Here is a 25,917-nt window from a genome sequence, read left to right as displayed (position 1 = left end):
TTATTCCCTTTGAAGGACGAGGGAAGGAATTGACATGAAATGCAATAAAGAAGAGGAGAACACAGCCAGCTGAGACATGGCATTGAGATGGTTACACCAAATAAATCACTCAATCTCATTTACATATTCATCAGCGTTTGCGTGCAGTCTAGGCAATGCAGCATTTGAAGGCAATAGAAAAATGACACGCGTGCCATTCTGTAAGAGAGGATGTATGCAAAGTCAAGGCCATCAAACAAAGACAATAGAAACGAGTTCTACAGTGTAGCCCCTTTTATTTTGCTTGTCCATAGAAGAGCTCTCTGCGAACAGTGACAGGAGATATTCGGTTCAAGCCAGGGTCCTGGCTAGATCTTGTAATCAGTTCCCCAGCATACTAAAAACGTGCTAAACAGTACAGCATAGAAAAGGTATACAAGAAAAGTCGCCACAGTTTGCAATATGTGGTAACCATGGTGAATGGAATGTATTTTAGTAGCCCTATAAATATCCTCTAGCAAAATGCAAAATTACAGAGAAAAATGACTACCCCCTTCAAAACAATCCAACATTTGAACATGAATAGGTGCAGTCAGGATAGGTGCAGTCAGGATAGGTGCAGTCAGGATAGGTGCAGTCAGGATAGGTGCAGTCAGGATAGGTGCAGTCAGGATAGGTGCAGTCAGGATAGGTGCAGTCAGGATAGGTGCAGTCAGGATAGGTGCAGTCAGGATAGGTGCTGTCAGGATAGGTGCTGTCAGGATAGGTGCAGTCAGGATAGGTGCAGTCAGGATAGGTGCTGTCAGGATAGGTGCTGTCAGGATAGGTGCAGTCAGGATAGGTGCAGTCAGGATAGGTGCAGTCAGGATAGGTGCTGTCAGGATAGGTGCAGTCAGGATAGGTGCAGTCAGGATAGGTGCAGTCAGGATAGGTGCTGTCAGGATAGGTGCAGTCAGGATAGGTGCAGTCAGGATAGGTGCAGTCAGGATAGGTGCAGTCAGTGAAATGTGCTGTTTTGCCATTTTATTTCTGCCTCTGCTCTTAATTGTCATTCTGCAAGTATGGAGGGATACATAAATATGGAAAATCCAATTATATTTTATTGGCGTCTCCACTCCCCTTTCCAGGATCCTAAATTCAGCATAAGATGTGACAGTGGCAGTGTTGACTGTGACACAATTTGCCATTTGTTGTGTGAGGGGAGAGAAGCACAACAGGAAATGGCCCAAAATAGACAGGAAAGCTTCTGAAAAGACAGAAGAGAGCAAAGTCTTTTCCGTTTGGTCCATAGGTTACAGGTAAAAGAGTTTTATATTTAATTTTCTTCTTTATATTTTCCAGTAGGAAGAGTTAGTGTTATCCAAACAACAACAAACAAACGAGAAAAATATAACTGGAAAATCTAAATAAATCCCCCCCCCCAAAATATATATACAGTGCATTTGGAAAGTATTCAGACCCCTTGGCTTTTTCCACATTTCATTAAGTTACAGCTCTGGCTGGGCCACTCAAGGACATTCAGAGACTTGCCCTGAAGCCACTCCTGTGTTGTCTTGGCTGTGTGCTTAGGGTCAATGTCCTGTTGGAAGGTGAACGCTCTGGAGCAGGTTTTCATCAAGGATCTCTCTATACTTTGCACCATTCATCTTTCCCTCGATCCTGACTAGTCTCCCAGTCCCTGCCGCTGAAAAACATCCCCACAGCATGATGCTGCCACCACCATGCGTCACCGTAGGGATGGTGCCAAGTTTTCTCCAGACCTGACGCTTGGCATTCAGGTCCAATCATTTGAATTTACCACAGGTGGACTAGAAACATCTCAAGGAGGATCAATGGAAACAGGATGCACCTGAGCTCAATTTTGAGTCTCATAGCAAAGGGTCTGAATACTTATGTAAATAAGGTATTTCTGTTTTTTTTTTCTCCAAACCTGTTTTTTATTTGTCATCATGGGGTATTGTGTGTAGATTGAGGAACTTGTTTTTATTTAATACATATTAGAATAAGGCTGTAATGTGGGAAAGTCAAGGGGTCTGAATACTTTCAGAGTGAATTGTGTATATATGTCATAGATTTGTTGTTACACAATATTTTTTCTTAAAATTGAAGGCGAATGTATTACAAATAATGAATAGTGAAACTTGCAGTGAAAGGGCTTCATCAGAACTGTCCATATGTGTCATAATACATAACAGGCTGTTTGTCTCTCTCTCGCACACACACACACACACACACACACACACACACACACACACACACACACACACACACACACACACACACACACACACACACACACACACACACACACACACACACACACACACACACACACACACACACACACACACACACACACACACACACACACACCATCATCCTAGCTCATTATGTCTTTCCTTCATTCAACCTTGGAGTAGTGAAATTATATCGACCATCTTGTAGAATACAAAACTTAAAACAACAATTACAATAATGCATAAATCAATCATAATAAATCAAATGTCTTCACAACTAGTTGAAAAATGTTATATTTTTGCTAGACTTATGACTAAATATGATTTCAAAATAAATCATTATGAAGGTGTCCAAAATGTCCATAAATGTACAGTATAGATCTGTATAGATCTTTCAAGATCTGATATAACATACGTGGTCAGGATAGTACTCATACAGGTAAGCTGGGTGTTGATGCTGTAAAACAGCTTTACAACCACCTGTCCTTAGGTTTCTCATGTAGAAATAACGATATAAGACAACAGTCTAGACTCCACATGGATAAATATATGAATTATTTAATATCTATGAATTATTGCTTTAGTTTACATAATCATTATGATTAGGTTACCTTATCAAACAGTTAATCAAATAACACCATCTGAAACAAATAGTTGAAAATACAGTGGATGCCAAGCACTTAGTTTACCATTATGAAATACATCAAGTCTTGCAAACCTCCAGACAAGCAAAACCATGTTTCTAGTCACAGTCTAGTTTTCAGCCATGGCCCACCATTTGGAAAACACTGGGTCGATACAACATGCTAACAATCTCGATGAAAATAAATTCCCAATTATATCAACCTTCATGTGTCCTCTCTCTCTCTCTCTATTCCAGAGATTCTAGGTCCAGACTAATAGTCTGACTGATGGAAGCACAGATCCACACACACCCCAATACCACCCGACACAGAATACCTAAGCCTTGTTCTGTTGTAGTAGTAATTCCCCCGACACACTGATCTAAGGTTAGTTTTGCAAGGCACTGATGTAAAGTCTTATTAATAGGTGCTGCGGGCAAAAAGAGAGTGGATCTGGTTGTTCATCTCAGGGAGGAGTGGAGGAGGTGGAAATAGGAGGATGAGATGTGTAGAGGGGTGAGGAGGCTGTGAGTGAGAATTGCAGCCACAGACAGACTCCTTTCTCTCTCTCCGTGTGTGTGTGGTCGTCTCTGGTGCCATCATTTTTTTGGCAGAAGGATTCAGAAGCTTAAAACAAATGACAACATACACTACCTGTGAAGCATTTAGCTGCTATTTCTGAGGCTGGTCACTCTAATGAACTTATTGTCTGCAGCAGAGGTAACTCTGGGTCTTCCATTCTTCATGAGGGCCAGTTTCATCAGCGCTTGAAGAAACGTACAAAGTTCTTGAAATCTTCTATATTGACTGACCTTCATGACTTAAAGTAATGATGGACCTTAATTTCTCTGTTCTTATTTGAGCTGTTCTTGCCATAATATGGACTTGGTCTTTTACCAAATAGGTCTATCTTCTGTATACCACCCCTACCTTGTCACAACACAACTAATTAATGCATTAAGGAAAGAAATTCCACAAATTAACTTTTAACAAGGCACACCTGTTAATTGAAATGCATTGCAGGTGTCTACGTCATGAAGCTGGTTGAGAGAATGCCAAGAGTGGCTATTTGGATTTGTTTAACACTTTTTGGTTACTGCATGATTCCATGTGTTATTTCATAGTTTTGTTGTCTTCACTATTATTCTACAATGTAGTAATGTAGAATAAATAGTAAATAGTAATAATAATGTAATAGTAAAAAAAGAAAAAGAAAAACCCTTGAATGAGTAGGTTTTCTAAAACTGTTGACCCTTATTGTATGGACATAAAGCAACAGGACTGTGATTGGCACTACTAAAACCATGACTGTCAATCAACAAATGTAAATCAAACCCACATACTGTACAGGCTGCACAAACCCAATTGCATGTCTGCCACAATACTTATCTCAATATGTGTTGTGAGGATGACATCACCGACACAACAGCATGAACTTACAGTCAGTGTTAATGTCGTGTTCACTTTGGTTTTCATATTCCCTGCTGAACGCTTGATATATTTCCTGAAGGGCAACAGTTATAAAAGATCATAAAAAATACATTCTCTCTCAGCATGAAAGGGCACTATGACATTTGAAATAGATTATTTTAGAAATCGAAAAATGTCTGGGTATATATCTTCCTTCCTACATTACGTTGCAAGGTTAACAATATAAAACATGACGTTAAACAGTGTTGGCAGACCAAGATGTTGTGGTTCTCTTGAAAAGATGTGGTATGTCCCTTAATGATATGTTCAAATAGATACTCTTTCCCCATCTCTGTCTTGTTCTCTCTCTTATCTCTCTCACACATACCCTTCCTCTATCTGTTCCTCTCCCACTATATCCAACTCTCACTCAATCAAACACACTATATATCGATCTATATCTCGATCTATATATCTCTCTCCCCTAACCCTAGGTTTCCACTAGTTACCACAGATACAAAGTCAAAATTGTCTATATCATTAAAAAAAGTGCTTTTTGGTCTTCATTTAGGGTTAAGCTTAGCCATAAGGTTAGCAGTGTGGTTAAGGTTGAAAATCACATTTTAAGAAGATAAATTGTAGAAATAGGTGGGGTTTCTGACTTTGTGGCTGTAGTAACTAGTGAAGACCCTAGTCTAGGGTCTAGTCAAAAACATCCTCCCTCCCTTTCTTATTCTCACACAAACAATCTCTGTCTTCTGCTCTCCTTCTGCCAGCTCCTCTCCACATCACTGTTCCCATTATCTCTCCCTCTCTCCAGAGGCTTTGTGTGTGTGTGTGTGTGTGTGTGTCTTCTCAAAGCAGGTCGGGGTGTTGTTCAGGCTCCTCTGTGTCTGCTGATCCTTTCCTACAGAGGGAGCTGTTCTCCATCAGCCCATCCTCACTCACACTGATCCTGTACGGACCTTTTAGCGGGGTGGAGGCTAGCCTGGTGTCTGCTCCCGGGGCCTTCTGCCTGGGCTCAGACGTCCTCGACCTGGGGGGGACCACGTGGTCCTTATGGATAAGGTCTGGGACAGAGAGCTGGAGCTGAATCTGGGTCTGCTCTCCCTCTCCCTCTCTCCTCTCCTCTGTCTCATTCCCTTCCACTCCATCCATCTTACTGCTCCCATTTGTCTCCATCTTCACCTCTTCCTCTTTCCTCTCGCTGTCCAGAGGGTCAGTCAGTCCGGTGAGTGTGTCTCTCCCTCTGTCATTCTCTCCGTCCTGCTCTCCCTTTGGTGGGGTCTGCTCATTGCTGATGAGGGAGGTCTTGTTAGGGGAGGAGAGGAGGGAGTGATCGAGGGTCTCGGGTGGTGTGGTGACGACGGGGTCAGACGAGATCATCATGTCCTGGGTAGTCTTCAGGGTGCGAGGAAGACGCTTTTTTTTACCGGGAGGAGGGGGGTCCAGACGAGGGAAGGAGTCCTGAGAGGCATTACTGGAAGGAGAGAGAAGAGGAAGAGACATCCATTACTACTGTAACTCTAACAATAACACATTTTTACATTTGTTCAATCTCTCCACATCACTTGCTCTCTGTCTAACTTCCCCTCGTTCTCCTCCCCCTTCTCTAATGCTGTGGGACTGTGTGTTTATTTTATCAGTGGAATATTTCTCTACCTTTCCCCCATAAATGAGCATATTGTCATGGTGACAACCGTATCATTGCCATAGTGATAAGGAGTGAGTCACCGCAAAACATACCAGTCTGTCTAAACGTGACCTGACAATTCACATTTCTCAACACATCAGTGTCTAAACACACATCACGTATTTACCAATTCTATGAGTTACGCAGCTGTGAAATGTCTGTCCTGGCTCCGTGTGTCAGGTAGGTGACTGAGTGTCAGTCAAGAGACAGACAGATCAATGACCAGCTACAGCTTAGACGGACAGCTCGTTCTGTCTCTTTAAACTAAGGGAGACCCAAGGGCGAGTGTGCGTGCGTGTGTGCATGCACTGTGTATGATTAACATTAGAAATGAGGCAATTCAACTCTCAAATATGTCTCATTCAGTCTCTGTGTGTGTTTCATCTCAGCTTCTGTCGAACTAACCCTCCTCTTACTCTTCATCACTTATTCACTGCCCCAGTTTGGAAAAATTCAGATGAATCATTTAAACATCTTTGACTCAACGGTTATGGTCTTTTATATGGGGTGAGAGGATGACTACTATTTCCCAGCTTAAATCGTTCCACTTTAGAGAAAATCATACAATATTGGTGTTTAGAAATAACTAGCGGTCTCTCAGTTTTACTCTTTGGATAAAACCAATATTGGATTGAATCTCCAAGGCACAGTGTCTGAAAGCTGGGTTATAACTATTGGGCCCAGACATGTGGCGGATGTGAATATTGTATAACTGTTTGTGAGTATGGGTGATCTGCAAATTTGTGTGTTTGTGTCTGTGTGTGTCTTTTAGTGTACACCTCCTCACCTTTAGGCAGTAGTCGTGTGTGTGTGTGTGTGTGTGTGTGTGTGTGTGTGTGTGTGTGTGTGTGTGTGTGTGTGTGTGTGTGTGTGTGTGTGTGTGTGTGTGTGTATCCCTCCTTACCTATAGGCAGTAGTTCGCTGGGTCATCTCCTCCATATTGCTCCAGACTGCTCCTACATTCTTGTTGATCTCTGTGATGCCGATGTCTCCTATATGACTGGGCTCTTTCCTTCGCAGCAGGTCATTGACCTTTGCCCCCACAGCCTTGCCCAGGTTCAGGGCGTTCTTCAGCCTCTGCTGACCTCCATTGGTAGTGGTGGAGGAGGGGGCCTCGGCAGGGCTGCTACCCAGGGCAGGGTTAGCTGTGACCAGGGAGTGACGGGCCGAGGCCTGGGTCAACCTGGAGGCATGGAGCCCCTGGCCTGGAGCTCTGGAGGCGTTGGAGTTCTCAAACATACTGTGGTCTACTGGAGAGAGGAAGGGAGGGGGAGGGAGAGCATGTAAGGTATAAGTGAGGGTATTGTGAGGGCACATTCAATCATGCTATTTTTTGTTTTACGCAAGGATGCATTACAGGCACCATGGAATGTTCCAGATATAAATGGAATGTATAGACATTTTACGTGACCTGGAGCAAAAGACAACTCCCGACGTTTCATTTCAAACTGCATGTTTGTGCAACACTGTACAACATAGCAACATCAATTAACATGTCAAAGTATGGTTTTATAGGGAGTCCGTGTAGAAAGAAAGAGCATATGGAGTCCCACAAGGCACAGTGTTACAACTGCTCAATATGGATGCAACACGTTACACAATCATCAACAAGTCATGATGGAAGCAAGGGACATGACACATGCACATAACCACATCCACCAATCACAATGAAGCTGAAAATAGACCACAGTGCATTGCAGGATGGGTAAATGCACAAAGGAGCGGGTTGTTGTCAGTCCACATAGTACAATAATAGATTGTCTTACCTCGTGGAGAAAATAGTTTCTCGGAAGGCATTAGTAAGACACAACAAGTTAATAGATTTCGGGAACACTTTATTCGGATAGCCCATCCTGTAAATCCTCTACAGACTATCAGTAACATTTCAATCTCCTAACCCTAACTTTAAGGTAACCCTTACCCCAACCCTTATTCCTAACCTTAGCAAGCAGTTGCTTATCAACAGATACGTTTGTTGATAGTATGACAATCTGTAATATGACCAAGGCATTAACGGGCACTTCAGGGGGACAAATAGTCTTTACGGCTAAATGCCGGGTTTGGCTGTAACTCTAAAAGCTAACATCTCTGGACAGACATATGGAAAGGATCATCTTCATTAATAACTCTAGAAAAAGAGCAGTGAGACAGCACAGCACATGTGCTCTTGACTTGACTTTTGTGTTGCTTCGGCAATTCAGACTATTTCAAAGACATGGGCAGCCACAAAGATTTTCAAATCCATTAGTGTGAGCCTTTGGAGAGACAGCTAATATAATTCTGGAGTGATGAGAGGGTGTTTGAAGGAGGGAGAGAGAGGGAGAGCAGACATCTAGGTGCTTATTCACACAAACACAGATATCCTTTCACTGTTAGAGGCCTGCCAGGGGGAAGGATTCTCTGTAGTCTGACCAAAGAGGAAGGCTATTAGGAAGATCCGATTGACAGAGAATCACTCTGGGTTCAGTGTGTGTTTGGATGTGAGTGTGTGTGTGTGTGTGTGTGACAGCTAGCCACAGTTTAGGCTAGAAACGCAGTTCCCACACTTCTCTTAGCTAGACTCCCTGTTAGAAGGCTTCATAATGGTAGTGTTTTGAGTATTGGTGGTCATGAGAATGAATAGCACAAACACAGTCAGACTTCAGACTAAATCCTCCATTACACATTCCCTCCCCATGTTAGGCCCTGGAGTTTGTTTGTCTACGCCTGAGGCTGAGACTGGCCCTGTACTATAATACCTACCGGTCTCCCTCTCTCAATTACAGCCCAGCCTTAGGGATTGTTGCCATGTTAATTACGATTGTTAATTAAAACAGAAGCGTTTTTTTTTCTGCAAGTGAAGAGAAGGTTAAACATACAGGAACGAAATTCAGAAAACACGAAAGAATGATAATTAAATGAAAGAAAGATAATTAAGTGAGTGACTGAATTATAGAAAGACAATCAGCTGTTAAGATAGTGCAGTGTCCCAGCACAGAAACCAGGTAGAGGAGGAGTATGGAAAGAAATAAAGAAAGAAAAAAAGAGAGAGAAGGTTAGAAAGGAGACGTTTATTGAGCAAAAGCAAGGTCAGCGACAGACTGAGATTCAGAATAAGTGCACGTTCACTCCCACACATATACAGTACAGTGTACCGGTTTTCTCTCTCAGGGAAGGACATGATGAAATTAAATAGGTTTTGTATCAGAACAAAAGACCCGAGATACCAGAACAAAGAGAAGTCACACTATTGAGATGCACCTACAGCCTAATGAAACCGTAGTCACAGGACTAGGAAACAAAGTTAGGTCACAAGTTTGGAACTTAGAATCATAGGATCCTATATCTGACAACAGGCTAGTTTGGAGATACTGGACTTCAGTGTAACAGTCCAGTTGGTTTATACTCTGTCATTCAATCTTTCATTTAAACTTCTATTTCAAGTCTAGTTAAAAATTGTATCTCCAGTGTCACATAATTGGCTGTATTATTAACATATACCCTTAGAGAGAATGTCCATGACAATAGCAGAACTTCTACATTGTTAGTCAGAGGACCCTTACATCAACCTTACAGGCTGCTCTATCTAGATAGACTCAACTCTCCCCTTCATCTAATGAAAAACTTTAGACCTTGTTCTCAGCTGTGAGTAACCCACTTCTGTCAGAGTGACTAGAACACACACACACACACACACACACACACACACACACACACACACACACACACACACACACACACACACACACACACACACACACACACACACACACACACACACACACACACACACACACACACACACTGAAATCTGCAGTGGGTGAGACATGGGCTGTTAGTCAGACAACAGCAACCTTCCTTACAGAAATGTTGTTGTAACTGTCAGACAGGAGGTGAGTAGCAGACAATCACAGGGCAGAGTGGAGGAGAGTACGAGATAACGTACCACAGGGCAGAGTGGAGGAGAGTACGAGATATCGTTAACACAGGGCTGAGTGGAGGAGAGTACGAGATAACGTACCACAGGGCAGAGTGGAGGAGAGTACGAGATAACGTACCACAGGGCAGAGTGGAGGAGAGTACAAGACAACATACCACAGGGCAGAGTGGAGGAGAGTACAAGACAACATACCCCAGGGCAGAGTGGAGGAGAGTATGAGATAACGTATCACAGGGCAGAGTGGAGGAGAGTACAAGACAACATACCACAGGGCAGAGTGGAGGAGAGTACAAGACAACATACCACAGGGCAGAGTGGAGGAGAGTACAAGACAACATACCACAGGGCAGAGTGGAGGAGAGTACAAGATAACGTATCACAGGGCAGAGTGGAGGAGAGTACGAGATAACGTATCACAGGGCAGAGTGGAGGAGAGTACGAGATAACGTATCACAGGGCAGAGTGGAGGAGAGTACAAGACAACATACCACAGGGCAGAGTGGAGGAGAGTACAAGATAACGTATCACAGGGCAGAGTGGAGGAGAGTACGAGATAACGTACCACAGGGCAGAGTGGAGGAGAGTACGAGATAACGTACCACAGGGCAGAGTGGAGGAGAGTACGAGATAACGTATCACAGGGCAGAGTGGAGGAGAGTACGAGATAACGTATCACAGGGCAGAGTGGAGGAGAGTACGAGATAACGTACCACAGGGCTGAGTGGAGGAGAGTACGAGACAACATACCACAGGGCAGAGTGGAGGAGAGTACGAGACAACGTATCACAGGGCAGAGTGGAGGAGAGTACAAGACAACATACCACAGGGCTGAGTGGAGGAGAGTACGAGACAACGTACCACAGGGCAGAGTGGAGGAGAGTACGAGACAACGTACCACAGGGCAGAGTGGAGGAGAGTACGAGATAATGTACCACAGGGCTGAGTGGAGGAGAGTACGAGACAACGTACCACAGGGCAGAGTGGAGGAGAGTACGAGACAACGTACCACAGGGCTGAATGGAGGAGAGTAACGAGACAACGTACCACAGGGCTGAGTGGAGGAGAGCACGAGACAACGTACCACAGGGCTGAGTGGAGGAGAGTACGAGACAACGTACCACAGGGCTGAATGGAGGAGAGTAACGAGACAACGTACCACAGGGCTGAGTGGAGGAGAGCACGAGACAACGTACCACAGGGCTGAGTGGAGGAGAGCACGAGACAACGTACCACAGGGCTGAGTGGAGGAGAGTACGAGACAACGTACCACAGGGCAGAGTAGATCATCGTTCTGACAAACGGAGAGCAGAGAACCTAACCTAGCAGAGTCCATTACTACTGATACGCAAAAAAAGTCTAGCGCTCAACATTTAACGTTTAGCGCCTGGTCTAGCGCACAACGACAAGACCATTTGATGTGTGTGTGTGTGTGGTGAGAGAAGACCAATCAGTCTTAAGTGGCCGTGTGGTTATTTAGCATGTTAGAAGAGCCTCCCTGTGATGACAGATTAGCCTTTAATCTACATGAGTGAGGCTTGTCTAAGTAGGGCCAAAAAGCCTCACATTGTGTTTGTGTGTGTGATGACAGGATGAACGCATGTTCTATTAGGAGCTATGATATGAAACTACACTTAAAGGGATAATTCAACATTTTTTCAACTAAGCCATTTTTCTACTTATCCAAAGTCAGGCAAACTAATGGATACCATTTTTATGTCTATGGGCAGTTTGACGGAAGTTGAATGACATTTTTGTCTACAGGAGCAGCTAGCTAGCAGCTAATCCTGTAGACTTCCAGTCATTGCACTGTCGCTATTAAGCAATGGCCCCAGAAGCTACCTTCAACTTCCTTCAAACTGCACGGAAAGACCGGAACAAAAACATATTACAACTACAAAGCATATTGCATGTAATAGTTACATGACCTGTAGCATGGTCAAGCAAGTTAATGTTTCTGACATTTTCGGACTACTAAACTACTATTTATTTATAACCGAAGAGATGTACAGCAAGTTGCAAAGACAACAGAAGCTGCCTCCACTATTCCAGCACCATTTCAACTTCAACTTTTCAACATCATCAAATCACCTATGCCTAGACTAATACGGTGACAACTAGCAGATACCAAAAACAAATTAGTCCAATCAATGTAAGCTAAATGTGATGTGGCTGTCCATGGTTCTGATTTGTGTGTGTGTGTGTGTGTGTGTGTGTGTGTGTGTGTGTGTGTGTGTGTGTGTGTGTGTGTGTGTGTGTGTGTGTGTGTGTGTGTGTGTGTGTGTGTGTGTGTGTGCAAGTGGAAAAAACATGCTGACTCACCCTACTTGTAGAGAAATGCCAATGCCATAGTCCTCTCTTTCACACAGTACACTTTTACATTTTTTTGTTGTCCTAGGCTACCTGGCTAAAATGCTTGCGCACTAGCCTAACTTCCTTTCATGGGCAAGCTAGCTAGATATTGAACTTCCATCCTCTCAGTCCAGGGAGAAATGTATGCATTTATGGTTGGATCTGAATTGCCGTTTTAATCATTGGCTAGTACGGAGATTCAAGCAAAACCACAAGTCCAAATCCCTATCTCCATCCATTGCTAATAGGAATGGGCCAATTTTAGCTTGCTAGCAAGAGTCCGTAGGACCACGACACAACAAGATGCAACAATTCAAGTTGTTTCTGTCAATTACATATTTCTCTTGATGCGTTGTGATAGGAGTGAATCCAAATCCAAACTGGCTTCCCTTCTAAATTTATTGGGGTGCACCAGGACTATTCACAGTTGAGCTCTCTCAGTTTAGCTCAACGCTGATTGGCTATTATTTTATACTTTTTTTTAATCAAGAGAGGCCAAATGCTCGCTGGCTTCCCTTGGATTCAATGCTACGGGGCGGCAACAATGTCATGCTTGTTATGATCAGACCGCATCTGATGAATGGCCTACACATGCAGATACAGAGGGCACTATTTCGCTCGCTCAGATTCTTTCTCCAGTGAGATATGTTCAGCTTCTTGCGGATTGAAGAAACGTTATGAAAACACAGAGACGAAAGATAAATTATTTCAGTTTTTCTTGGTGTATTTTTTGGGGGGAAGCCTGGCTTCCCTTGGCATCCTTGACAAATTATATATGAGTTCATCTAACTCTGGGTCACTTAACGAGAGTGAATGCTGGGTGGGAAATTAAATTTAACGAGCTCACGAGTGGTGATTAATTTCCTTCACTGACTGTTCAAAAGTAAAGCAGTGTGTGCACTAACCAGAGATTAACGGAAAATTAGGTACTTAAATAAAATAGGCTAAACATGTAAAGGGTCAGATGAACTCGTGGATACCATTTTTATGTCTCTGTGTCCAGTATGAAGGAAGTTAAAGGTACAGTAGTTTTGTGAGCCAATGCTAACTAGCTAGCGTTAGCACAATGACTGAAAGCATGCAGATACAGTTGGCAACTTCCTTCAAACTGCACTCAGAGACATTGCATCCACCAATTCTTCTGACTCTGGGAAAGTAGATAAAGGACCTCATTGACAAAATCATGGTATCCCTTTAAGATCAGTTACAAGTCTAACTTTGGAGACAGACATGTCCCAGAAAGTGAGATCTCCTGTTCTCCTGACTCAGAGAACAGTAAGTCCAGCCACATACTGTATTGTACACACCCAGAGCACAGCTATTGTAGGCCAAACATCTATAATTCACACACCCTTGTTTTTTAAATATGAATCATTAAAATAATGGGGTTTTGACAGTGGGTGGGGAATGAATCATTTAAATCCTGTACACTACGGTAGCTGGAGGGAGTCTGAGAGCAATAGTGTTAATTATCTAACCCCCCACTGAGTCATACGCCACCCTGCTTCCTGTCTCCTGTGGCTTGTAACCGGGAGGTCAGAGTGCAAAGGTTAGACCAAGAACTGCAGGGGTTGATGGGATTAAGTGTTCTCCTCCTGTCCCAACAGACTACAGCTCTGATCTATGACCTCAGAACAAGGCTTTAACAGCCTATTAGCCATCACCCCCCTAACCATACCCAATGCCCCTCACATCATTCTCCACCACAACAACTCCCTCATTTTCCTCACCCAGCAACCCAGCTCTGTCCTTGGGCCCCTAGTAAAGTGTTTTTAAATGACGGGACTGTAAAGGGCCAGTGTGTTTACGTGTGTGTGAGTGGCCTGAATGGAAAGAGCACAAAAGAGCAAGAGAAAAAGAGTACAGGGGGAGAGGATAGGTAGAGCAGGGAGGATGACAGGACAGGTTGTATTCAGGTTGGGAGGAGTGCAGAGGAGAGAAATTAGGAAATGAGGAGAGGAGAGGTTGTCGCAGACGATTTTGTCATTCCCATCCATATCAAAGAGCTCCAATCAATATTTAATCTAGCAATTTGCCACACCACTGTCTGTCTGGCCCTCCAAGACCCTGCTCTGTGTGTGTGTGTGTGTGTGTGTGTGTGTGTGTGTGTGTGTGTGTGTGTGTGTGTGTGTGTGTGTGTGTGTGTGTGTGTGTGTATATGTGAGTCAGCAGTAGATGCATGTGTGTGAGCAGTGAGTGATATATCCCTGAGTCAGCAGTAGATGCATGGTGTGTGAGCAGTGAGACCGATTCAAGACCAAGACCGGAGCAAATCGAGTCCAAGTTAAGACAAAAAAAGCGAGTCAAGACTGGAACTGGGAGAGGGTCGAGGGGTCCGAGACCAAGTCAAGACTGAAACTGGGAGAGGGTCGAGGGGTCCGAGACCAAGTCAAGACTGAAACTGGGAGAGGGTCGAGGGGTCCGAGACCAAGTCAAGACTGAAACTGGGAGAGGGTCGAGGGGTCCGAGACCAAGTCAAGACCAAGACCAGAAAAATGTGGGTCCAATTCAAGACTATGGTTGTAAACGTGTTAAAAATGCCCAGTATATCTGTGGTCATGTTTCAGAACAACATATGGATTCTTTAGACATTTAGAATGGTGAGAAAATACATGCTGATAGAAAATAGAGCCACTCTACAAATTATTACTAACCCCAAAAAGTCTATAATATATTCAGCTTTGTATAATACACTCAGGAAAAACGATTATAATTCTCATAGTGACTCAGGAGTAACATTAAAGAAGAAAAATATGCCTCGCCAACATTTGACGACTATACAGAAAACCCTCAAAATGCTTACATAAGTAAATTAAATCAATGATGAGAGAATAGTGAGATTAACGGCATTATTGTTCTAAGTGCAGATATGTATTATAGGTAATGAATGTGTAGTGGACTCTTAGAATGCTACAGACTTTGTGGCGCAGCAGAAACATCAGCGTACCCAAATCCAGAGGTTGTGAGTTCAAATCCCAGATGGGGTCATATTGAAAAGTCAGTGCTAACTGATCATGTTGAATGTAAAGATTGTCAGTGATGTACTATTTTACCTTAAAAACCCCATTCCATTTCATTACTTCCCTTACAAGAGAAACATGAAATTTGCAGTTTTCACATGTTGAGCTGAAATTCTCATGTGAAAAAAAAGAGAAATGTGGGTTCAGTTGTGAGCTCACGTGTGAACATGTGTTCAATATATAGTTCACATGTTCACATCACCTTTCACAAGGGAGGAGAATAAAATGTTTTCACCTCACATGTGAATTGTAGATCCCCATGTGGAATTTCATTTTCACATGTGAAACTTAAATTTGCACTTTTACATTTGAAAAATGTTTGCATATGAAAATTGAACTCATGTGGAAATGCATTTTCACATGTGAAAATGGAATTTGCAATTTCACATGTGGAATCATTTCAAATGTTTCCACGTGTAGTGTCATGTTGAAAATGTCCATCCCCATGTTGTCACAATTATTTCACGAGATCACGTTTTCATATGTGCTCAAATGTTTTCACGTGTTGCTTTTACATGTGGTCACATGCTATCACAATAACTTCACATAAGATCACATGTGAAATTCATGTGGTTTTCCCCCCGTAAGTGACATGCACAAACACACAAACCAAAAACATCCAAAACCTACTGTTGAGGTTTGCAGAGGCCAACTAGAATGTGTTGGAGATGACAGGAGCTGTAGAACCAGGGTTCCCAGATCACGACACACACACACACACACACACACACACACACACACACACACACACACACACACACACACACACACACACACACACACACACACACACACACACACACACACACACACACACACACACACACACACGTCAGCTGTGAGATTAATGACTGTGTCAGCACCCAAACAGAAAAGAAAAACCTCAGGAGCACAATAATGAGTCCTCTAACCTCCAGATGAATGAACGTTTTGAATCCTGATACAGCACATGCACTTCCAACAATGAAACTCTCCTCGAACCTCACATAGCACACGCACTTCCAACAAAGGAACTCTGCTGAAAGTGAGCACTGCTTTCAGACCCTCGACTTTAAGTGAATGAGGGAGGAGGGCCTTCGTTAGCATATATCAGCACGAATAGAGATGACTACCTCTCCGTTTTCATGTCAGCCTACGCATGTGCATAAGCAAGCACAAACAAACACCCACACACACACACACACACACACACACACACACAGACCCACCAGAAAACCTCTTTATCTGCAGACACGGTTGGGCTAAGGCATTTTGACTAGATTTAAATGATGATGTGAGAAGACAATATGGTAAACATCTCTGTAAACAGTAAACACCAACAGCAGCCAAATATCAGAACTGAAAACCAAAATCCTTCACTCCATTTCTCTTCCTGCCTCTCTCCAACACTTTCCCCAACATCTATTCCCTGTTGGTTCAAAGTCATTTCATTGAAATTACGTGGAAACAATGAGTGTATTCCCAGGGGGATCCCTCTTCCTCCTCTCTGCCTGGCTCTCTCTCGTTCCCCCTCTCCCCATCCCTGACAGTGTGGGTTCTTGTTTCCTTTGAGGCTGCAGTGACAGCCTGTTACCTCTGCTACGCTTCTGTAGAAGGGCTTCGATGCTGCCAGGTAGGGTTTGTGTGAAAGAGAGAGGGACAGGGACAGGGAGAGCATCTTCTTTTTCATCATTCCACAAATACCAAGTCAGTGTCACTAAAATCCTACACACACACACACACACACACACACACACACACACACACACACACACACACACACACACACACACACACACACACACACACACACACAGTTAGAAGCACAAATGGAATGGCCACCCCATCCGTCTGCCAATACCGTCCACAGCTGTGTGTGCATTCGAGAGTGTGTGTCCGTGCATGCTCTCTTGTCAATTCCACAGCAGCCTGCTCAGTGTCCTTAGGTGACCCACGCTCCGTTAACCACAGAGCTAGGAGTTTGGCTTTATTTAACATTGCCACGAGGCCAGTGTGTGTGACAGTGACGTTGATGACTGTGGTGCTGTTGTGCTGGCTGGGAGCACAGGGACAGAAATAAAAGGACACCAGGCCTTGATCTTAACATTTCAAACTCCTTTCGGTGTCACTGTGACCTCTGGGACCTGTCCCCGTCCCTGCAGCCCCACGTGATGTCTCCCAGAACCCTGTCATTTCTTCTGTCACCGGGAGAAACCATCATACTGTCAGAGGGATAGGGAGTCAGAAGAACCTTCAATCTATGAAGAGTCACACAAACTTTTCTAACCGACTGACTTTGCTTTATATTTCACAGTGGCAGGGCTGAGGGTGTGTGTGTTTGATAGGGTGTGTGTGTGTGTTGATAGGGTGTGTGTGTGTGTTGATAGGGTGTGTGTGTGTGTTGATAGGGTGTCTGAGTGTGTATGGCAGTTTTCGCAGTGCATATAAAACTTCATTAGAGCATCTGTCTAAATATTAAACAAAGAATCAGTGAGGTGTGTGTGTGCGTGCTGTGTGTGCGTGTGTGTTTTAGTCAGGGTGAGTGATGAGTCCTTATTGGTAGATTAAGCATGGAAACGTGACTAGGTTTCAGAATGGAGATAATTCATTCCGGTCCGGAGCCAATCGCTCTTATAAATCATCAATATGTCCTTCAGCAGGGAAGAAACTGAGAGGAGTGGATAAGAGGGGAGGAAGAGAGTAAAGAAGGAGGATGAAAAGAGTCTACATAGGGAGTGTTTATCCCAGAGGGTTGTGTGTGGGGATCTAGAGAGGAGCAGGCCAAATGCTGTTGTGTGGGTGACTGAGGAAGTGGAACAGCTGGATCTTAACGAACGAACGAACGAACGAGAGAGAGAGAGAGAGTGAGAGTGAGAGAGAGAGAATGTGTACACAGTATGTTCTGCCCCCTCCTTTTTTCTAATTAACTCTCTCTCTATGTATTTCTCTCTCCCTCACTGACCTTCACTCACCCTCTCTCATACCACAGTGAGATGACCCAGAGTGGAAAAACAGGTTCAACTACATGGTGACCTGGATGAGCAGAGTAAGGCAGAGAGGAGAACTGACACGACCACCATGCTAACTACTGGATGAGTACAGCTTAGACCTCACTCACCCTCTCAAGGAGATCACAGAAAGGGTTGATTGGAGGTAGTATGATAACTGTTCACACACACACACACACACACACACACACACACACACACACACACACACACACACACACACACACACACACACACACACACACACACACACACACACACACACACACACACACACACACACACACAGCACTCTGGGTCAGGTGGGTTACACAAACATGAGAATCGGAACTTCAGAGATCAAACAGTTTGCTTTTAAGTTCTTTTGATTGTCACCTTCAATTCTCTGCTCTCTATTGAACCTGATGCAAGAGATGAGCTGAGGATAACTGACTGAGAGGAAGTGACTTGACTTGCTACGGGCCTTTTATATACTACTTTATATAGTTATCACCATAACTTCTTTACTACCCACACAGAGTGTTGTCATAGGTGCCTAGGGTTTAATAAGAGCAGTATTTGGCAGGTGCTCTACGTCGGTGTTAGTGCACCAGGTCTTAAAGGGGAACCGTTTCTGGTAGGCGCTCTAGTCACTGTTACGGAACAAAGTCTTGTAAATGAATGAAAAAGCAACAGCATACCCGGAGGTCTGAATAATCCCAGATTTACACAAGTTAGACACCAGTTAGAGCAGGGGAGGGGTGGTTCTGTGAAAACCAGTGCACACATGCTTCCAAAACACAGATTACTCAGAAACAAAAAGCACTGGAATAATACGGTATCAACCAACATAACACATAAAACACAGCATCACATGACCATGTAGAAAATGTTGTTTTCCATCTATACATACAGATATCATCACATTCTTACTAAAAATAGTATTTGCTTACGAAGTGTGGATACGGTTTCCTCTCTAACAGACGTCAACAGTCCTGTACACTTTAGGGCCTGTACTGTACAGCACTGATACCTCACCGGCTCCTCACACCATTACACTGTATGTAGACAGTGACCACAGACCACAGTTTAAGGGGAGCAGTTTCAGACATAACCTGCAGGCTGGGGTACACACACAGAGGTGCAGTAAAGAAATCTGTTTCTGATTATTCTGAGAGCGGCGAGGGGGAGAAGTAGGGGTCAGGTTATGGCTCTTCACTAGTGTTTTTACCTGGTGGGGATATGTGTGTTTAGGTCTGAGTCGATCAGTAAGGTGTGTGTGTGACTGTGTGTGTTTAGGAGTGTGTGCATGTGTGAGAGCATGTTGCATGTACGAGCATGTGCTTTTGTGTATTGTGAATGTGTGTTGTCGAGCTACACTGCTATCTCATCCCCCAGGCAGTCTGGTGGTCCCTGTCTGTTGAGCACATTTAGTAGGCGGAGAGTCTCCTCGTCAGACCCCCAGCCGTATATAATATCCCTCTCCTCCATCTCCTCCCTCTCTTCTCTCTCCTCCATCTCCTCCCTCTCTTCTCTCTCCTCTGTCTCATCACTATCATCAGTGGACGCGTACTCAGACGCAATGCCAGACTCCCGGAACCTCAGCAGCTCTAGACTGCCCAGTACCTCGTCGCGGGTTGATGACATCACCACCCCCGACCCCTCCTGACCTTTCACTCCATTCTGACCCCTCCGCTGTGGAGGAGTAGCGGGGCGAGGGTCAGGTGTTGGGGGTCCGGGCAGGAAGCGGAAACATTCAAGCTTGAGGAGACACGGTTCCCTACCTAGGGGGCTGCCCAGGGGTAGGGAGGGAGAGAAGAGTGGGTTGACCGTACTGTCCTGGCCCACGTTGATCCCCAGCGCTGGCAGGGTGAGGCTGGCGTGGTCCTGGGGTCGAGGGGTCATTGGGTCACACAACACTGGGGGGAAAGTGGAACGGAAAGTGATCTCCAATAGACTGTCCTGGGATCCCACTGGAGGAGGTGACGAGTGGGAGGGGAGAAAAGGGGGAGAGAGTAAGGAAGGAGGTTAGTTTCATTATAGATAAAGATCCTTCCACACATTGAGCTAACTGAGCTATCATTCACCTGTTTAACTGCTAACATGAGGCTAATTCCCATCCACCCCTGGTAGGGAGTGTGAAACGGTGTCAAACACTACATTAGGAGGAAGTGAGGTGTGGGGTGTGATATCAGGAGGAGAGGAGGGGGCTGAGGTGGCTGAGGTGTAGAGCTGGTTGGTCCGCTGAGGTGTAACATGTTGTATAATGTTGCAGCTGAAAAATGTGTGAAGTAATGTAACATGTTACACGATAACATGCTGGTTGGTCCGTTGGAGTCCACGCTGGTGTGTGATGAGAGAGAGATGGGGGAGGGAGAGAATACATGTGCAGTAGGGGAGGAGAAGACAAACAGGGTCTTTGAGTGGATAATGAGATGAAGGGAGTCTGTGTGTGCATGTGTGTCATGCGTATGTTTGTGTGTGTGTGTGTGTGTGTGTGTGTGTGGTCATGCATCCTGTGTGTACTCACTGGACCTGGGCCCAGACATTTTGACCTCCAGTTCCTGGATCTGTTTGACCAGTAGAGAGATGTGCTGCAGCAGGTCCTTGTTCTGGAGCAGCAGCTGGTGCACTCTGGCCTGTGCCTCCAGTCTGGCTGTAGCCTCCGCACTCAGTTGGTCCTTCAACAGGTGCACCTGGGGGGAGACAACACACACAACACACACACACCTGACATAAGGACATACTTGGAAGAGAGAGAACACGCATGCACACGTGCGAGATACTGCTGTACAGCATGTTCATACACATGAGAGAGAGAGAGAGAGAGAGAGAGAGAACAGACACTCCTGAGATATGCCTGTACACCAACAAACACTTAATAGTGACTTCAGACTATTGAGTGTCACTGTAAGTATGTTTGTGTATTTCTGTATGTGTCACAAAACCCATAACTCGTGGAGCAAGACGAGGGCTGTCACACTTCAAGTTTAAGCTTCTGAAAATGTAATGCCATGAGTGGTCTGTCGCAGGATTAAACCAAGAGAAGAAGAATTACAGTTCCCATTAAAGGCTGCCGCCTACAGTGGCAGTAGTCACTAATCATAGAAACCAGAGACTAAGAAGAAAACAAACTGTTTCTTCTCTAGCCCAGGCTTCAACACCAGGCCCAGGGGACAGACAACCCTTGGGATTATCATAGGAGCAAACAGCGCTGTTTGGATTCCTAGCCATGTCTTCTCAGAAACAGTACACATGGAAAGAGACTGATGATGGCCGGAGTTCTACAATATCAAGGGATGTGCATGTGCATTAGTCCACATGGGTAATATTAGCCAGAATGTACAGTTGAAGTCAGAAGTTTACATACACCTTAGCCAAATACATTTAAACTCAGTTTTTCACAATTCCTGACATTTAATCCCAGTAAAAATTCCCTGTTTTTGGTCAGTTAGTATCACTACTTTATTTTAAGAATGTGAAATGTCAGAATAATAGTAGAGAGAATACATTTATTTCAGCTATTATATCTTTCATCACATTCCCAGTGGGTCAGAAGTTTACATACACTCAATTAGCATTTGGTAGCATTGCCTTTAAATTGTTCAACTTGGATCAAATATAGCCTTCCAGAAGCTTCCCACAATAAGTTGGGTTAATTTTGTCCCATTCCTACTGACAGAGCTGGTGTAAATGAGTCAGGTTTGTCGGCCTCCTTGCTTGCACACGCTTTTTCAGTTCTGCCCACACATTTTCTATGGGATTGAAGTCAGGGCTTTGTGATGGCCACTCCAATACCTTGACTGTGTTGTCCTTAAGCCATTTTGCCACAACTTTGGAGGTATGCTTGTCCATTTGGAAGACCACAAGCTTTAACTTCCTGACTGATGTCTTGAGATCTTTCCTCCCTCATGATGTCATCTATTTTATGAAGTGCACCATTCCCTCTTGCAGCAAAGCACCCCCACCTCATGATGCGACCACCCCCGTGTTTCACGGTTGGGATCAAATCAAATTTTATTTGTCACATACACATGGTTAGCAGATGTTAATGCGAGTGTAGCGAAATGCTTGTGCTTCTAGTTCCGACAATGCAGTAATAACCAACAAGTAATCTAACTAACAATTCCAAAACTACTGTCTTATACACACAAGTGTAAGGGGATAAAGAATATAGCAATGGTCATGATGGTCAAACAGTTATTTATTTTTGTCAAACAGTTTTTTTTTTTTTTACATATTTTTGTTTCATCAGACCAGAGGACATTTCTCCAAAAAGTACGATCTTTGTCCCCATGTGCAGTTGCAAACCGTAGTCTGGCTTTTTTATGGCAGTTTTGGAGCAGTGGCTTCTTCCTTGCTGAGTGGCCTTTCAGGTTATGTCAATATAGGACTCATTTTACTGTGGATATAGATACTTTTGTACCCGATTCCTCCAGCATCTTCACAAGGTCCTTTGCTGTTGTTCTGGGATTGATTTGCACTTTTCGCACCAAAGTTCGTTCATCTCTAGGAGACAGAACGCGTCTCCTTCCTGAGCGGTATGACGGCTGCGTGGTCCCATGGTGTTTATACTTGCGTACTATTGTTTGTACAGATGAACGTGGTACCTTCAGCCGTTTGGAAATTGTTCCCAAGGAAGAACCAGACCTGTGGTCCACAATTGTTGGAAAAATGACTTGTGTCATCCACAAAGTAGATGTCCTAACAGACTTGCCAAAAATATAGTCTGTTAACAAGACATTTGTGGAGTGGTTGAAAAACGAGTTTTAATGACTCCAACCTAAGTGTATGTAAACGTCCGACTTCAACTGTAGGTGCAACCTCTTTTAAAAAAGCTGGAAGGTCATTCCAAGGTGAGGCACAGTGTCATTGGATGTGTTGCATAATATCCTGACAAGAGAAGCGATCGGGATGTAGCAAAGAACGAGGCCCATCTCATTGTGAATAGTTGACAATGACTGCTACTCTGCTACTTCTAACTTGACATCGAGCACTTCTTCCAACTTTATGATGATTTCTATAGGAACTTTTCTGCTGTGGTTCTCTTACATCAAGGAGCATATTCTCGGCTTGTTATGGAGCCCACTGCATTGCTCTCACTTCAAGGAGAATGTAGCATGAATGAAGTCATGAGACTGTTGCTAGAGAGTCAGAAGATACAATTCTGCTTTCATCATTCCACAGCTACAAAACTCTAACCAAGGTAACGTGGATGTTCAGCTTTCTGTCGTCATTATTGATGCAATTACTGTAAAGAGAAACAGCTGATGGTGATGAAATGAGAAAAACAGCTGAAGGACTTTGTTTCTAATGAGAAACCTCTGAACTGTACAGACACCAGATGGAGCCACTCCATCCCAAGGCTTCCACTTACTGTAATGTACTCCCCTTCAACACCACACCCTCCCCTCTTCTCATCCGATCTCTTCTCTCCCACTTCCACTTACTGTAATGCACTCCCCTTCAACACCACACCCTCCCCTCTTCTCATCCGATCTCTTCTCTCCCACTTCCACTTACTGTAATGTACTCCCCTTCAACACCACACCCTCCCCTCTTCTCATCCGATCTCTTCTCTCCCACTTCCACTTACTGTAATGCACTCCCCTTCAACACCACACCCTCCCCTCTTCTCATCCGATCTCTTCTCTCCCACTTCCACTTACTGTAATGTACTCCCCTTCAACACCACACCCTCCCCTCTTCTCATCCGATCTCTTCTCTCCCACTTCCACTTACTGTACTCTCCCCAACACACCCCTCACCCTCCTCGTTCCCCATATTCTCATCCTCCATTCACCCCTGGACAGTAAACGCCAGGAAGGAGTGAGGGTTAAAAGACAGAACAGATTCCATCATCACTCCACTTAGCGACAAATAGCGGTGATCTAGCCTCCATTAAAGCGGGCCATCAGCGTCAGAGCTCATCTGTAAATCCCGACAGTCTAACGGCACTGTCAGGGTAATATACCACCATACGACACATCAAGCACCGCCAGGACAGAACATGAGATATGAAGGCCAAAATGTATGTGACTATGAGGAGAAGATACACTGCACTGATCACAGTGTGAAAGGTAAACTGAGTTTTGTCCGACATGCCTTGGAGAAGGAAGGTGTCACATTTGTCCTGGATTGATCTGAGATGTGACTGTGAGACAAGCTCCGAAAATGCTGCTCTGTGGTGATGGTGAACGTGGCCTGAATAATAACACGGAGAATGGACATACTAAATGTGTCTGTGAAGATTGAGAGAAAGATAACAGCAGAGGGGGAGCGAGAGAATGAGTTAGGGAAAGAGAGTGAGAGTGAGGGAGGAAAAGAAAGTTCAAGTTGAGCCAGACAGACATGTCCTTATCAACACCGTACAGCATTTTCGGCAGATTTAATCAAATAAAAAAGAATTAAAAGCTGCGAAGCAACGTTTGGTTTGATGAGAGGATTCCACAGGTTATCAATTCTGGGACTGGAGGCACTGAGGACCCTGTTCACATCCATCTGCCCGACGGTAGATGACATCTACCAACATGTGGAGCGAATCTTGCAGCTTGACGTTCTCCCCTTCCGCAGCAAGAAGTTGGTGACACAATTACACCAAGTCCAGAAAGCTGTGAACATCCCAGAGGCTGGAACAAAATGTCTTAATGTAGGTGACACTATCCTACCCCCATTCTCTGTGCCAAGGAAGCATCTTCCCTGAGAGCCACCAAAGTGGCCAGGCACTTGTAGACTGGGGCTTACTGTCGTGAGACCACAGAAGATGGACCTCTTCAGCTAGGCTGGATCATCTTGGTGGTCTTGGTGGCCTGCCTCTCCAGTTAGCTTGGTGAAGCACCCTGCCTCGATGGGCTTTTGGATCTCGGCATTGTATACTTTTGCCTTTCCGGGGTCCTTTGGCAACCTCTTAGTTCAGGCTTCTAGGATGTTCACAGCTTCCTGGTCTTGCCGTGACCAACTTCATGCTGCGAAAAGGAGAGAGCGGATGTGAACAGGCATTGCTGGGTTTGTACCTGCTGAGGCATGTGACCATCAGGGCTCTGGAGTGTCCAACCAAACTGCATATCCAACCAAACTGCTGGTCTACCAGCTGGCCCTAGCCTGATCGTCTCTATCAGGTTGGTGTAGTCCGCTCCGATGAGCATCAGTGGGTGTACCTTGTCAAAGGCATGATGTGGGATGCCCCTTAGATGGCGATAGCACTTCTACATGGCAGGCACGGGATAGGACTGCTCATCGGTCGGCTGTGAAAGCGCCCTTTATGGGGTACCTCTCTGCTGGCCTGGCCATAGGGGGATACTTGAAAATTGACTGATGAGCCAGTAAGATGAGCAGTGTGGTTTTGGATTGTCCTCAGGGCTATGACTCCTCCTAGCCTTCTGAGGGGAGGATGATTGTCCACTCTACTCCATCATCTAAAATGGCATACATATTCAGAGACTTCTGGCCAGCAAGACTGGCACTACCTTTAGGTAGACTCGTGGGTGAGGTAGACTTTGTCTAGAGGGGTGACAAGCAGGACACTGGAGCTCGGCTTGGCAACACTATGAAGCACTTAGAGATGTGCTTCATTGCATTCTCTGCATGGTTTTCTCTGGGTGCATGCATCGGGGCCATAGTTAGTGCAGCCACACTTTACATTTGTAATTTTTTTTATTTAACTAGGCAAGTCAGTTAAGAACTAATTCTTATTCACAATGACGGCCTACACCGGCCAAATC

At 44.5% G+C, this 25,917-nt stretch overlaps 1 protein-coding gene across 2 annotated transcripts in view; it reads right to left on the bottom strand.

Moving 5' to 3' along the window:
- Nucleotides 1-2,754: 2,754 nt before the first annotated feature.
- LOC118359011 (carboxyl-terminal PDZ ligand of neuronal nitric oxide synthase protein-like) overlaps nucleotides 2,755-25,917 on the bottom strand; it is a 233,019-nt gene continuing 209,856 nt past the window's right edge. The window contains exons 9-12 of one of the 2 annotated variants that reach the window (XM_035737136.2): nucleotides 20,727-20,892; nucleotides 19,981-20,169; nucleotides 6,847-7,192; nucleotides 2,755-5,729 (exon numbers count right to left, since the gene is read on the bottom strand). In XM_035737136.2, coding sequence (XP_035593029.1) covers nucleotides 5,105-5,729; nucleotides 6,847-7,192; nucleotides 19,981-20,169; nucleotides 20,727-20,892 — 1,326 coding nt within the window. In that variant the 3' untranslated portion in view covers nucleotides 2,755-5,104. The remainder of the gene's footprint in view (nucleotides 5,730-6,846; nucleotides 7,193-19,980; nucleotides 20,170-20,726; nucleotides 20,893-25,917) is intronic. The other variant, XM_035737137.2, reaches the window with a different exon arrangement.

This window comes from Oncorhynchus keta, chromosome 26 (assembly GCF_023373465.1).
Source record: "Oncorhynchus keta strain PuntledgeMale-10-30-2019 chromosome 26, Oket_V2, whole genome shotgun sequence".
NCBI lineage: Eukaryota > Metazoa > Chordata > Actinopteri > Salmoniformes > Salmonidae > Oncorhynchus > Oncorhynchus keta.
Note: the sequence above shows the minus strand (reverse complement) of the source record. Positions and strands in the feature narration are given on the sequence as shown.